A 15,081-nucleotide genomic window follows, 5' to 3' on the forward strand; every position below is an offset into this window, starting at 1 on the left:
ACCAATGAGAAACAATTGCATGAGATTTGGAAGGTGGTAAAGGAGAAGCCATTAGTTGTCACAGCAGCTACTGATGTGTGGTGTGGTGTGGGGACAACAGAGGTAGTGTGGGGTTTTCCTACAGCTTTCTGCTGTCCTCCTAAGACTCACCAACTTCAGTGTTGCTGGAAGCTGAAACTATTGGTTGTAGCATAGGTTTTGCACTTCAAATTTTCCTAAAAGTGTCCTTCCCGACCTCTGCTTGTCCAGTCTTAATTCCTGTATTAATCCTTTCCCCACTTTGCATACTTAGAGTGGCTTCTGTTTTCCTGACCAGACTCCAACTGATACACAAAGGACAGGGAAAGAATGAGAGTGGTCTTGACATCCAATAATAATGTTGCATGGGGTGGCAGGGCTGAAGGATAATTTTAGCCCCATTGCTACTGTCATCCACAGCTTCCTGATTTTCCCCCTTCTATTTGCTCTGGCATGGAGAAACAAGAGTTCCACTTCATAGCTTATTCCCCAACCCATTCTTTTATACTAGAAAAGAACATCAAAGTTGCCTTTCTCTTGGAGACAAGAGATCAAATTGAAGCACAAAGAAAGTTGTGGTTATCTACCTAGTAAAGTGAATTAAAAAACCTTCAACATCTTGCAAATTTTCCTGAGCCAATCAGATCTTGTGAGGTGGGAGTAGAAAAGGGCCATCTATAAAAAGAACAGTAGGAAGAGCACACTCTTTGGAGATCCAATGGACTTGGATGTGACTGAACCCTGGTTCAAACTCTTACCAGGGTTACTTTTCTCCTCTGAATCCAATTACTCATCTATGAAGATAATATACTCATTTTCATAGATTTATTATATATATTAATAATGATGATGATAAATAATAATTGCAGCTAACAGGTATAGAGCATGTACTATATTCCAAACACTCTCCTAAAGTGCCTCACGAGAATTAACTCATTTAATTAATCCCCACAGTAATGCTAGAGGCAACGGATGCAAAGAACATAGCAGGCCTGACAAGTTGACATATGAACGTGAGTTTCTGACTCTGTCCCTTGAAACAACTCCAAGAAAGAGGATGTGTCTTGATGGGCCTGAGAAACTGACATAAGCATGAGAAACTCGTGAGGGGAAAAGGGTGGTGGTTGGCTCTCAGTGTACATGTGGGTATATGTTTACAGCAGCACACGGGAGAAGAGGGTTAGATGGCATAGGAAGATAGGTTGGGCCAGAGGTTTATGGTTCTGTGTGTTTCTCTTTCCTATCTTGCTTGGTTGTCATTTTGAGGCAGATAAACAGCAGTGATTGCCCAGCAGCACTGGGAGGGGGGTGGAATATCAAGATAGTGCTGGAATCTGGCTGAGATGGGGAAGAGTTAACAGCAGGTATAGGCAGGTGACTTCAACTGAGGAAGAAATCTCTTGAAAAAGAGCAATGCCAGGCAGAAACTCGGGTAATTTTACTTGGTAAGGTAGGTAGGTGACAAATAGGGGATGATTGACCCCAGAGTACAATGCCAGAGGCTCTTCGTCCAAAGGAGTGACCACCTGCCAACTCCCTAAGCTCTCCAGGAAGGGCACAAGGTACTCCTGGATCCCTGGGCTTTAGCCACCTTCACCTCTCCCGACCTCCAACTCCCACATACATGCTGCACGTTATCCTCCATGATAGATGACATTCCCAGGAGAGTGAGTACAAGCTCACAAGGAAAAGTGATCAGACACACCAGGAACACACTGCTCTACAAGAAAGACAACATACTGAACAAAATACACCAGGCAGAGAAAATGAACAGACCAGAGAAAATATGTTTAAAATAAGCAGGAGAAATACCCTCAAAAAATATAAAGGTGAAATACTGATAACATTAGTCAAGAAAAACAATTCAAAGAAGAACTAATTGGAAATATTGGGCTTGAAAAATGTAATAGTTGAAATAAAAATCTTAATGGATATGTTAAGTTGTGGAAACGATACAGCTGAAGAATGTATTACTGAGCTGGAAGATTTCTGAATGCTGCAAAGCATCAAAAAAGTATAAAAGTATTTTGAAAGAAAAGCTTAGAGGTGAGGAGAGTAGAAATTGAAATGTCAGCATCCTTGTAATAGGAGTTTCAGAAGAAAACAAAATAAATGTAGAGAAAGAAATATTTAAACAATTTCCCCAAATTAAAGAAATGTAAAAGACCTTAGTCTGAAAAGGCTTGTAAAGTACCACATAGGCTATATTGGAATAAACCAAGTGATATATATTCATTTTAGTGAAATTAATAATGCAAAGGGAATATTCTGAAACTTTCTGGAGAGGAAAAAGAAAAATGCCTAAAAAGAATAGGAGTTGGTTTGACCATAGACTTCTCACTAATCTGGATGTGAGAAGACAAAGAGAAATATTTGCAAAATTTTGAAAAAAAGAGAGATAAAGAACATCAGATTTGGAAATATATATCCAACTAAATTACCATTTAAATATTGGTAAAAAGGAACCATAAGACTCTATCACAAGCCAGAATTAAAATTCTAGGCAGTACGAACATGATGAAGGTGATGGTGGGGAATGGGACTATATTTTGCTCTCTCTCCTGTGAATTTACCCTGTATGGACTACATCAATGGACATCCTCACCTTCTGGCTTTGAGTTGAGTTTGCCTAGTGTGAAGCCCCAGCAGGAGGGAAGGGGGAAGGTGGTAGGACAGGGTATTTATTCTCCAGGTTCATCTAGGGCTGGCTGCAATTCCTGACTGGAAGTCACAATTCCTGTTTAGGCTGTCTTCTCCACACAATTCTCTCCTTCTTAGGTTCCAATAGCTTACCTTTCCTCTTGACTAGTGGGACAAGACATAGATACCCACAATCCCAGTTACTGTTTTATATAGTTCTTCTCGAGGTTTGAGACAATACAAAAACAAAAGTAAAAGAATGAGGCATAAGGTTTGGAAGGGAAGATTAAAACTTCTCATTTTGTCCACTGATAATGTATATCTATATAGAAAAAAAACCCAGAAATCAATAGACACACTATCAGAAATAAAAAGAGAGTTCCACAAGTTTGTAAGATTCAAGATTATTTGTTACAAAGTGAAGAACATTTATTTAAACCAGTTATAGTCATCTGTATTAGTTATCTATTGCTGCATAAAAAATGACCCCAAAATGTAATGGCTTAAAATAAAAAATATTTATCTTAAAATTTCTGTGGTCAGGAATTCAAGGTTGGTTTAGGTGGGTGTTATGGAACTGAATGTTTGTGTCCCTCCCAAATTCATAACTTAAAATTCTGTGTCCCAATGTGATGGTATTAGGAGGTGGGGCTTTTTGAAAATAACTAGGATTAGATGACATCACGAAGGTGGGCCCTCATGAATGGGATTATTACCCTTATAAGAGCCAGGAGAGAGCTTGCTTCCTCTCTCTTCCCGCCACGTGAGGATACAATGAGAAGTCAGCCATCTGCAATGCAGAAGCTGCAGTCTTTTTATAACTTAATCTGGGAAGTGCTATCCCAACACTTCTGCTGTATTCTATTAGTTAGAAGTGAGTCAGTAGGTCCAGCCCACACTCAAGAGGAGGGAATTATGAAAGGGCGTGAATACCAAGTGGTGGGGTGTCATTGGGGTCATCTTAGCGGTTACTTACCACAGAACCTAAAAATGCTACAGAAAATTACATTTATAATCACAACAAAATTACAAAGTATCAAGCAATTAATCTAAGAAAGGATGGATAAGACCATCCTGAAGAAAAATTTTAAAAGTCATAAAGAACACATGGAAAACTGTGGATAGGGCAAAAACATTGTAAAGAAAACACTTCCCCTAAATTAGTGCAATTACTGTTAATAGTCCAGTAGAACATTTTAAGACCATGATAGTTTTTCTTTTCCTAATACATATAGGAGAGATTAAATATACTCAAATAGTTATGTCAATTTTTTTTTTTTTTTGCGTTATGCGGGCCTCCCACTGTTGTGGCCTCTCCCGTGGCGGAGCACAGGCTCTGGACGCGCAGGCTCAGTGGCCACGGCTCACTGGCCCAGCCACTCCACGGCATGTGGGATCCTCCCGGACTGGGGCACGAACCCGTGTCCCCTGCATCGGCAGGCGGACTCTCAACCACTGCACCACCAGGGAAGCCCAGTTATGTCAATTTTGAAAAAGAAGATCAAAGAGGGAAAATTTTACTATTCTAGCTCTCAAGACATTTTAGAAAGCCGTAATTGTGAAAACTGTGTGACCCTAGTACTGGAATAGAGAAATAAATCAATGAAACAGAGATAAGAACCCAGAAAAAGACCCGACTACATGTATAAACTTCATATATGATAAATATATACCACTGTAATTCAGTTGGGGAAAATATAGATTGTGTTGGGAAAACTGGTTCATACATGGAGAAAAACAAAGATGAACTCTTTTATACCACAAACAAAGATGAACTCCAGATAAGTTAAAGCCTATACATGAAATCTGCGATGGTGTGAGATATTTTCCATGTCTAAAAGTAACAATAGATTAATATCTAGAATATAAAGTACAAGGAAATCCTGTGAATAAACACAAACAGATAAGAAACCCAATTGAAAAATGGGTATGGTGTACAAAACAGGAAATATACACAAAAGAGAAAACATTTGTATAACAAAAATATGACAAGATGTTCAACCTCACAAGAAATCAGAAAAAAAATTAATAGTCAGTATGATATGACTTTATATCCATAGCACTTGGTAAAAATTAGAAAAGTGGGTAATACCAAGTAGAGATGAGGACATAAGGTAAGATCATCATGGTGTCAAGGGATTCAACCACTTAGATACTGATGTCAGACATTGACTTGTACTTTTCCCTGCAACATCTTTCCCCCATCTCCACCCCCTCTACCTTCTTTTATCCTTAGTGAAAGAAAGTAAATTACATTAAGTCTACAGATGAATCATTTGTGGGAAGATACACTGTATTTACAACAACAAGAACAGCAACATTTTTTGAGTGCTTACTTTGATGTTGAGGACTATTTTAAGTGTGTCAAATGTTTTGACTCATTTGATTTTCATAATGCCCTATGAAACAGGTACTATTGTGATCATGACCTTTTTTATAGATGAGAAAACTGTGGCACAGAGGAGGGAAAGTGACCTGTCCAGTTCACATAGCTAATAAATGGAAGAACTGGGATTTGAGCCCAGGCAGTTTAACTCCAGAAGCACACACCCTAACCATCATGTGACACTTTCTTTCTATCCTCCCCATCCAGGATATGGTGTATTTTTTCCATTTATCTGAATATTTGTCGTTTTCAGGAAAATTTTTATAGTTTAAAAAATATGATTCTACGGCTTCCCTGGTGGTGCAGTGGTTGAGAGTCCGCCTGCCGATGCAGGGGACATGGGTTCGTGCCCCGGTCTGGGAAGATCCCACATGCCGCGGAGCATCTAGGCCCGTGAGCCATGGCCGCTGAGCCTGCGCATCCGGAGCCTGTGCTCCGCAACAGGAGAGGCCACAACAGTGAGAGGCCCGCGTACCGCGAAAAAAAAAAAAAAGATTCTATTCAATTGTTATTAAGAGTTATTTCAGGATACTTTAAGGGTTGTGTTTTTGGTTGTACATATGGTGGAATTCTTAAAATTATATTTTCTGATTATTAATCATAAACATCATTTTTCATGACTATGAAGAAAGCTGTATGTGAGCTCTAAAGCACGTTACCTCTGCCCATCTGTAAAAGAGGGTGAGAACATTGTGCCGTCATTCTGATTTCATCTGTCTCCCTGTTTCATGCATGGAGACTGGGATGTGGGCAGAAGTGCCTGGAGAGGGGGCAGTGCCAGCTGTTGGAGTCTGATTTCAACAGCCTCCCTTGTGTGCCACACTAAGGCATTTGGGCCACTCCCAGAATCAGCCTTTCCGACAGAAGGTTTTAGGCGAGGAAGTGAGATAACTGAATTTGTTTTTAAAAATATCATTCTTGCAGCATTATGCAGGGTGACTTGGGCTTGGGAAAGGCTGTTGGCCTGGAAACCAGTTAGAGTATCACTGCAATATTTCTTTTTTTTTTTTTTTTATTAGTTTCTGCTTTATAACAAAGTGAATCAGTCATACATATACATCTGTTCCCACATCCCCTCCCTCATGCATCTCCCTCCCTCCCACCCTCCCCATCCCACCCCAGGTGAGATAATAAAAGTCTGACCTCAGGCAATGACTGTAGGGAGGGAGCGTGCTCATGTGACAAGCATGGCTCAGGTAAAATCGACAGTCCTGGGTGACTAGTGCAGTGCTGGAGGAGGGGAAGAGGTGGAGTGGAATTTGTCACCAGAAAGAGTGACCTCAGGTGAAACAGGTTGTATTGGGAATGGGGGTGGGCGGAATGGGGCAGGGAGATAAGTTTGGTGTTGGTTTGGTTCAGGTGGAGAGCCAGAATGATAGCCATAGAAATGCCAAAACATGATATAACAACTGATGAAACTTCAAAGGCAGAACCCTTTAATAAAATGGAAAATAGGGATTTATGAGAGGTTTATATGATTTATGTGGAGCTGTGCACTTGGAAATTACTGTAAATGGTATTTGAAGCCAGAGAAAATGTGAAATAAGTTTAAGTAGAGTCCCATCTTTAGTTAAAAAAAAAAAAATTAGGATAACCAGTGAAATTTGAACTTCAGGTAAAAAACGAGTAATTTTTACTATATTCCATGCAATGTTTAAGATGTACTTATCCTAAAAACTAGTTATTATTTGAGATCCAAATTTAAGCTGGGCGCCATCTGACAACCATAACAGATATGCAAACAGAAAGGCCTACAGGGACCAGGAAAGCCGTTTCACACAGTGAGGTGCGTGAGAAATACAGTGGAGGGTGTGCAGGCTGGGCAGCCTGGAACATCTGTGTCCCATCCCCAAGAGCAGCTGCTGCCCAGCTGGTTGGGTGTGCAGAGAGGGTCTCCAGATGGTCCAATAGTCTAGCGGTTTAAAACATAATATAAAGATAACATAAATTTTAAAATATATGGAATATCCCAATTTTTAAAGGGGACAATCAGTAGAAAGAAAGAACACTGTAAGGCACAAGCAAAGCAGGTCTGTGGGCTCCGTAAGGCATATGGGCGACGGGTTTGTAACCTCTGATCTGACCTCTACAAAGTAGGTGGAGCAGGTTTGTAACCTGTAAATTATGTTGCTTTGCTATGTCGGGGTGAATAGTATTTGGGTGTGGGGAAGGGATGGCAGCCTGGGGACGATTCCCTCCTGCAAAAGGTGAGACATAGAAGCGGCTTCTCTGGCCACTACTCCATGCTCTCGCCCCTCAGTGCCTGAGTGTGCCTCACTGGCCACTCTCCCCATAGCTGGGCCATGGCCGAAGTCGAGAGGGCTGTGCTGCTGCTACCTGCTCTCGCAGGGCCTGAGGAGACGAACCCGCCCTACCAGCCTTTCAGTCAGCAAGGCAGCAGCAATTGGGGTTTTGAAAGCTTTTATCAGAAGATTGTGGGCGGAAACTGCCCCGGGTTTGCTCTGAGCTTCTTGAGGCTTCTCAGCTTCAGATGCAAAGCGAGTGGGTGTCTCTTTGAGAAGCAGAAAGAGGGAAAGAAAGAACAAAAGAGAGGTGTTTCCCTGGGTTCTGGAAACTATAAAGAGAGAGCCAGCTCCTTTCTCTCGAGCAGTCAGAAACAGGAGTCCCGTCCTTGACACCCAGGACTCCCCAGGATTGAGAAGGAGGAAAACCCTTGGCTGGGGGCTGGCCCGAGGCACTGGCTGCCATGCAGCAGCCCTTGAATTACCCGTACCCCCAGATTTTCTGGGTGGACAGCAGTGCCAGCTCTCCCTGGGCTTCTCCAGGGTCAGTCTTCCCCTGTCCGCCCTCTGTGCCAGGAAGGCCCGGGCAAAGGAGGCCACCGCCACTACCACCACCTCTGAAGAAGAGGAGGGACCACAACACAGGCCTGTGTCTCCTTGTGATGTTTTTCATGGTTCTGGTGGCCCTGGTTGGATTGGGGATGGGACTATTTCAGCTCTTCCACCTGCAGAAGGAACTGGCTGAACTCAGAGAGGTAAGCTGCCCTGTGGACTGCTGTGTCCTGAAGGCATGGGTGTGAGACAGCCCTGCTGTAGTGGAGGGAGGAAGGTGACAGTGATCCATGTGGACCACAGTCTTGCTTGCAAAGTACTTTGCAATCCTTTTTTCCTGTCTTAGAAATGAATCACTCTAGCCATCCTGTTCTATATGCAGAGAAATGGGGGCTCAAATGAGTGAAAGGAATATTATCTATGTTGGTATGGATCAGAGCCAAATTAGGACTGGTAACTAGAGTTCTTCTTTTCTCAGTTGGCTGCTACCTACCTTATACTCAGTGATTCAAGAAAGAAAAGGAACTTGGACTCTTGCTTACAAGTGAATTTGTTCAAATGGACAAACTAAATTTCCTTGAAAATCCTTAAAAATATTGGAACTATTCCAAATCACAAAACTGAGGCATGGAGAGGCACAACTTGGCCGGAGTCTGAGTTAGCAGAGGTTCTAAGGTGTTTAGATTCCCTTTCCAGTGCTTAGTTTATTTGACAATTCTGCCTCCTTTGCTTAAAGAACTTCATATTTATTATATACCTTTTCTCTTCTTGTTTCACCAGTCCACCAGCCAAAGGCATACAGAATCATCTTTGGGGAAGCAAATAGGTGAGTCCTTTCATGCGTGTACATGAGTTAGAAAGATAGTCCTTAGCGCTGAACCATGTTGAGGGAATGCCTTGAATTCCATCTCATTCTTGGGCATATGTATACTATGGAAGAGGAATCCTAACCAATTCTGAATCTGGTCATTTTGGTTCTTTGAGCTGCCCTAAAATATGAAGTGAATTTAATTGTTCAAAATTAGTGCAGCTGAGTATCACACAAAAGTAAAAATAATTTCTGCTTGAATTTGGAAAGAGCAACACATATATACAACCCTGGACCTTTGCCCCTTAGCAGTTGGCTCCAGGCCTGTCCCCTTCCTCAGGCCTCCTGGTTCCCATGCACAGGGCTGTGGCTATAACTTCTCGGGAGAGAAGAGGAGGTAAAGGCAGAGATAGCTGCTGCTGGGAAAGACCCATGCTCTCCTATTTAATCTCTATAAGAGATTACTTAAGAGTCAGACCTTATTTTACATTTTTTCATAGGATATATTTAAGCTTTTAGAAAGTGGGCAACCAATCATCCACATTAGGATGGTTCTTTTGCAGCCACTGGAAAGCTTGGAGGAAGACTTTTGCCATTATTCAAAGGGTAGTCCCACTTCACTCACAAAGGCAATCGTGAGCTACCTTTGATAATAAAGGAAAAACCTTTGTATGAGATCCAGGACAGGAAGAAGATGAAAATGTTGAACATTGACCTTCTAAAGTTTCAGGACATAGTTTTGGAAACTGTGGACAGATAGATTTAGAATACTGCAACTCATTAAACTAAGATTCACTGAACTTTAGATTTGGTAAGAGTTGGAAGGGAGCTTAGAGAACATCTGGTCCAGTCATCTCATTTTTCAGAAGAGAAACAAAACACCAGATAGATTAGGTGATGTGCCCAACACTACTGGTGTGATACTGGGGTGAGAAGGAACATAGGCTCCTAATGCCTTGTCACTTATAGTGCTTCCCAGTACATTCTCTGGTGCCTCATGACATAGGGAAACTCCTGTCTCTTTCTGATGGCCATGGAATGAGAATAAAGATGACAAGCAAGATGCCTCTGCAAAGACAATAGTTAAATCTCATCCTTAGAAATTGGGAAGAAAACAGAAGACACCACTGGCTACCCAGTAAGGGGAGCCTGTTCCAGTTTCTCAGGATATGCCTGAGAAACCCAAGTCACCCTATTGCCCTAGCAGGTAGGCTCTTGTAGGAGCCATCCATAGCATCCTCTGGTTTCTAGTTCTGGGTCTGAGTCCCTAAAGAGTTAGAAATTCCAGATGTACCCAAGCAGAGTAAAAACATTTGTTAGAAAAATAAAGCCTCTGGAGGATTTCTAAAATAAGATAGCTTTGAAAATCAGTGAAATGTAGCTGGTAAAATGGGTACCTAATTACTCATCTTTCACTCACTTTCTGGAGTCATTTTAGTAATTAAAAATCAAGTGAACAGATGAGTCAGGTCCACTTGTCCCACTAAACAAGTATCAAGTATCTTTCCTAGATCAACCCAGATGGACCAGAAATTGGTGAATTATCACACAGAAATCAAATTAGCAACTTTACTAATGAGCTAAGAGATGCAAATTTAAAAAGGGGGACACCCAGGTTTATCCATCAAATTAGTGAAGTTAAAAAAATAAATCCATGTTGGCAAAAATGTGAGAGAAAAGGGTCTGCTTCAACAGTTGAGAGTCAGTGGTCATGTAAATTGATACACTTTTTCTAAAGAGCAGTTGGGAAAAAGATATCACAGGATTAAAAATGTTAATTTACCTTGTAATCTCATCACTAAGGCTTTATTATTTAAGAAAATAATCAAAATGTGCCTGAAAATTTATAATAAGGATGTTCATCACTTCCTTATAAGGCGATTTATAATAAACCAGTCAGAAGAAAGTTAAATGCTTCTTAATAGGAAATTAGTTAAATATATTACAGTGTATTCAGATGAGAGCATAATATGCAACAACTAAAAGCTATATGTTAGAAGGACATTTAATGCCATAGAGACTGTGCATTCTATATTGTTGGATAAAAGACAAGTAAAGCAGTGTGTTTAGTTTAATATTGACATATGCTTATTTTTATATTCTTAGTAAACATCTAGAAGGATTTATACTCCAACAGGTTAACTGTGATTTTTCTCTGGAAGGTACTATTGTAGGTTATTTAAACTTTCTTATTTGGTTCACTTTCATTTTTCCACAGTTAACTCATTAAATCTTTTATTCCTTCACAAATGTTCTTGGAGTGTTTCCTGTGTGCCAGGCTGGGTGTTGGGTGATGACCGAACGAGAGACAAGTGGCTTGCCCTCATGGAGCTCTTAGCATGCTAGAGAAGATAAACAAAAGCAAGCAAACAGACAACATACTTTTAAGTTGTACTAAGTGTGACCTAAGATTGAGTGGTCTGGAAAGTCCCCTCTAAGGAGGTGTTGTTAATGTGGATATGTGTATGTGTGTGGGTAGGTAGGAGGCTGGGAACATCATTCCAGCCCTGAGAATGGCATGTGCAAAGGCCCTGGAGCAGGATACAGTCATCACCAAAATAAAGGATATACTTCTACTTTATTTATTCCAGCATTTATCCGGCAGATATCTTTATTGAGTACCTTCTATGAGACTAACACTGCGAGGGATATACAACATGTGATTCTCTGTTCCATTTCCTGTCAGTTCATGGCTGAATGCCAGATCAGCTACACAGATGGTTTGTGGTGTAGGAATATAGAAGAGACTCAGTTTTGCCTTTCCTGTTCACTAACACCTCACCTCATTCATGGTGGGTGGTCTTGGGTGGCTACAGAGGTAATAATTGCTTACATCATATTTTCAGCTGATTGGAGCATTCTCACGCCATACAGAGTTTTATAGGCTAATCATGAAGAGCCTGATGTGGATGAGTGCCTTTCTATGAAAATTTCTTGAATGTCTTAGCTAAATTCATTAGTTAAGTGGTAGAGCTATTCCACTGAAATATCTAAAGTCAGAGAAACAGTACCTATTTTGAGAACTGTTGTCTATTTTAAATCTTTCAGTTTAATTTAGCAAACATGTACTGATCACATGCCTTGGGGTAGAAACTGAGTTAATTACTCTGGTGGATTAAACATATAGTAAGGAATTTGCCATTTATTTGGGGAGTAAGATGAATTATACAGTTACCACAGAAAAAGGGGAGTCAAAACTGACAAGAGAGGTGAAGACAGAGTGCTTCTAGGTTTCAAAGGCGGGAACAAGCATATTTGATTAGAAAGGCTTGGGAAGAGGTATTAGAAAAGAGGTATTTTAGATGGTATTTGCAGGGTTGATAGGAATTTAGCACAGAGATCCGTTTGGGAGGGTATCCCAGGCAGAAGGAACAGCATGGGCAAAGGCATAGAGGCAGGGAAGCTGGGTGTGTTCAGAACTGTTGTGCAGCTATGTCTAGTGTGGGTGAGTAAGCAAGAAAAGGCTGGACAGATAGGCAGAGATCACATGGTGGGGGACACGTACACAATTACACGTTCAATGAGGAGCATTCAAGGTGTTTGAGATCTTAGGATAATTTATTTGGGGCAGATTGTAGAATGCCATTGGGGAAGACCTAGGGGCCTGGAGATTAGCAGTCTTCTTCAGCCTTTGTCCTGCAGAGTCCTAAGGGCAGCTGAGCCAGAGAGGAAAGAGCCTTGGATCTGGACTCAGGAGACCTGAGTGTCAGTCCCACTCTGACACTGAGTAAACAGGTCTTCTTGGACAAGTCACCCAACTTGTTTTTCTTGGAATTCTTGTACAAGTCACCCAACTTGTTTTTTTTTTACCAGGAAATAACTTTTTATTTTATATTGGAGTATAGTTGATTAACAACGTTGTGTTAGTTTCAGGTGTACAGCAAAGTGATTCAGTTATACGTATACAAGTCACCCAACTTTTAAGCTCATTTTGCCATCTATAAGATGGGACAGTAATCTGTACCTCAAAGAGTTGTGGCCAGTTATAAATGCAATAACTTATATGGCACATCTTTATAAACTAACCTTTCTATTATTTTATTGTAACATTATAATTTATGCATGTGTCTATTTTAATTTAGTTCCTTTTTACCTCTCTGTTTCTGAAATACAAGCTGTTGTAATTCCTACAATTTGGACTTGAATTTCGAGTTGGCTATGTTAGACTGTTGTCATTTATGCTTATAAAACCTCTTTTATTTAAATGCCCTGCTTAGAGTCCCACAAAAAGAATAGTTGTTGTGCCATTTTTTACATATATCTTTCATCTCTCTATGAAACAGGTCACCCCAATCCATCCTCTGAGAAAACGGAGCTGAGAAAGGCAGCTCATTTAACAGGTCTGTATCTGGAAGATGGGCTTGGGAAAGCCTTTGGCAGAAAGCAGAAGAGCTGGTTGGTCTCCGTGACGACTGTGCTCTGCAGTAGTTGATATTTTCCAGTGACAGTATTTGAAACCCAAGGGTTTTCTTTCTAGTCAGGTCAACCTCACACACACATTGAGCCCCTACTCTGGGCAAGGCCCTGTTCTAAACTGGAGAAATGGAGCTGCTTATGACGTGATCCCTGCCCATAAGGAGCTCACTCTTTTTACTCACTCCAGTGACCCTTAGGGAATTTGGGGCACAGATCCAAGCGGTGAGAGCTGGGGAGATGGGGAATGATGAATTATTTTAGTACGTGTTTCCCCAGTTTTCTGTAAGAGCTTTACTCTGCTTTGTCCATGAGTAGAAAAAGGAGAGGGGAGGCCCAGTCCAGGCACTAGTGGTCGTGTAGTGGAGTGAAATGATTTGATTGCAAGGTGGTATGGGCATTCCCAGTGTAAAGTCCACAAATATCTGAAAAGTGGATAAGTATCATGGAAAGTGGTATGCTGCTGTCCCTGAAATTATTTCAGCAGAGGCTGTACAATGATCCAATTTAGATAAACAGACATTTCTTGAGCACATGCTGTGTGCCAAGCCTGGGGGACATGGAGATGAACCACACATGGCTCCTGCCTTCAAGGAACTTATAATCTAACAGGGAAAGACAGGTGCATAAGCAATAATTCCAGCATTCTCTGCTTAAGAATGTACATAATGCTGTGGGGATACAAATGAAAGGGGATTTTCACCCACACTGAAGAATCCTTAGTTCAGGTAAAGATTGGACTAGATGATCCCTAAGGTCCTTCCCAACTTTAGAACTTCAGAGTTCCTTGGATTTGACTTTTCACCTCATGAAGGGACCTCAAACCCTAGTAGTTTTGGTACTAGTTCTGAACCTTTGTTCCAGAGAGCTAAAATCATCCCAATCATTTCTCACTGCAGTTGATTAGGGGTATATGCTACTGTCCCAGTTGTGTGGATGATAAAATTGAAGACGTCAATTTGATAAATGTGTGAAGAAATTCAGTAACAGGTCAGGCCTGATCCGTCACCTGGTTCAATATGGGCTATGTCATTTGGGGTAAAAAGCATTTGCTCAAGGAATGGTCCACAATTTTGCCTTGGAAGCTTGGTTTGTTGATACATGAGCATTCCTGGCTGAAAGCTCCTCTCTGGTTTGGTTTCAGGCAAGTCCAACTCAAGATCCATCCCTCTGGAATGGGAAGACACTTATGGAATTGCCCTGGTCTCTGGGGTGAAGTATAAGAAGGGCAGCCTTGTGATCAATGAAACTGGGCTGTATTTTGTGTATTCCAAAGTGTACTTCCGGGGTCAGTCCTGCAACAACCAGCCCCTGAACCACAAGGTCTACACGAGGAACTTTAGGTACCCCCAGGACCTGGTGCTCATGGAGGGGAAGATGATGAACTACTGCACTACTGGCCAGATGTGGGCCCGCAGCAGCTACCTGGGAGCTGTGTTCAATCTCACCAATGCTGACCATTTATATGTCAATGTATCTGAGCTCTCTCTGGTCAATTTTGAGGAATCTAAGACATTTTTTGGCTTATATAAGCTCTAAGAAAAACACTTTGGGATTCTCTCCATTATGGTTACTTGTTATAGGCACTGAGAATGTTGTCTTGAATGAGGGTCTTCTTTTTTTTTTTTTTTTTTTTTTTTTTGTGGTACACGGGCCTCTCACTGTTGTGGTCTCTCCCATTGCGGAGCACAGGCTCCGGACGCGCAGGCTCAGCGGCCATGGCTCATGGGCCCAGCCGCTCCGCGGCATGTGGGATCCTCCCAGACCGGGGCATGAACCTGTGTCCCCTGCATCGGCAGGCGGACTCTTAACCACTGCGCCACCAGGGAAGCCCGAGGGTCTTCTTAAGTCCACTTGAGGTCAAGAGAGAAGACATGAACCAAGAGGATCTTGAGACCACAGGGTTCAGCAGTTCTACAGTTCCTCATCTCACCTAAGGTCCACAAGCCAGACAGGAGGAGGACTAGTAGCAATGAACATGAAACTCTGGGCTGCCAGGTAAACATGCAGAGACAAGGAAA

At 41.6% G+C, this 15,081-nt stretch overlaps 1 protein-coding gene across 1 annotated transcript; it reads left to right on the forward strand.

Annotated features, from left to right (window-relative positions):
* Positions 1-7,751: 7,751 nt before the first annotated feature.
* FASLG (Fas ligand) lies at positions 7,752-14,599 on the forward strand (the record flags this gene model as incomplete). Its single annotated transcript, XM_079698179.1, has 4 exons — positions 7,752-8,042; positions 8,620-8,665; positions 12,931-12,987; positions 14,205-14,599. 4 exons carry the CDS (start codon positions 7,752-7,754, stop codon positions 14,597-14,599), a joined length of 789 nt encoding a protein of 262 aa, XP_079554305.1.
* Positions 14,600-15,081: the final 482 nt, after the last annotated feature.

This window comes from Hyperoodon ampullatus (assembly GCF_949752795.1).
Source record: "Hyperoodon ampullatus genome assembly, chromosome: 2".
NCBI lineage: Eukaryota > Metazoa > Chordata > Mammalia > Artiodactyla > Ziphiidae > Hyperoodon > Hyperoodon ampullatus.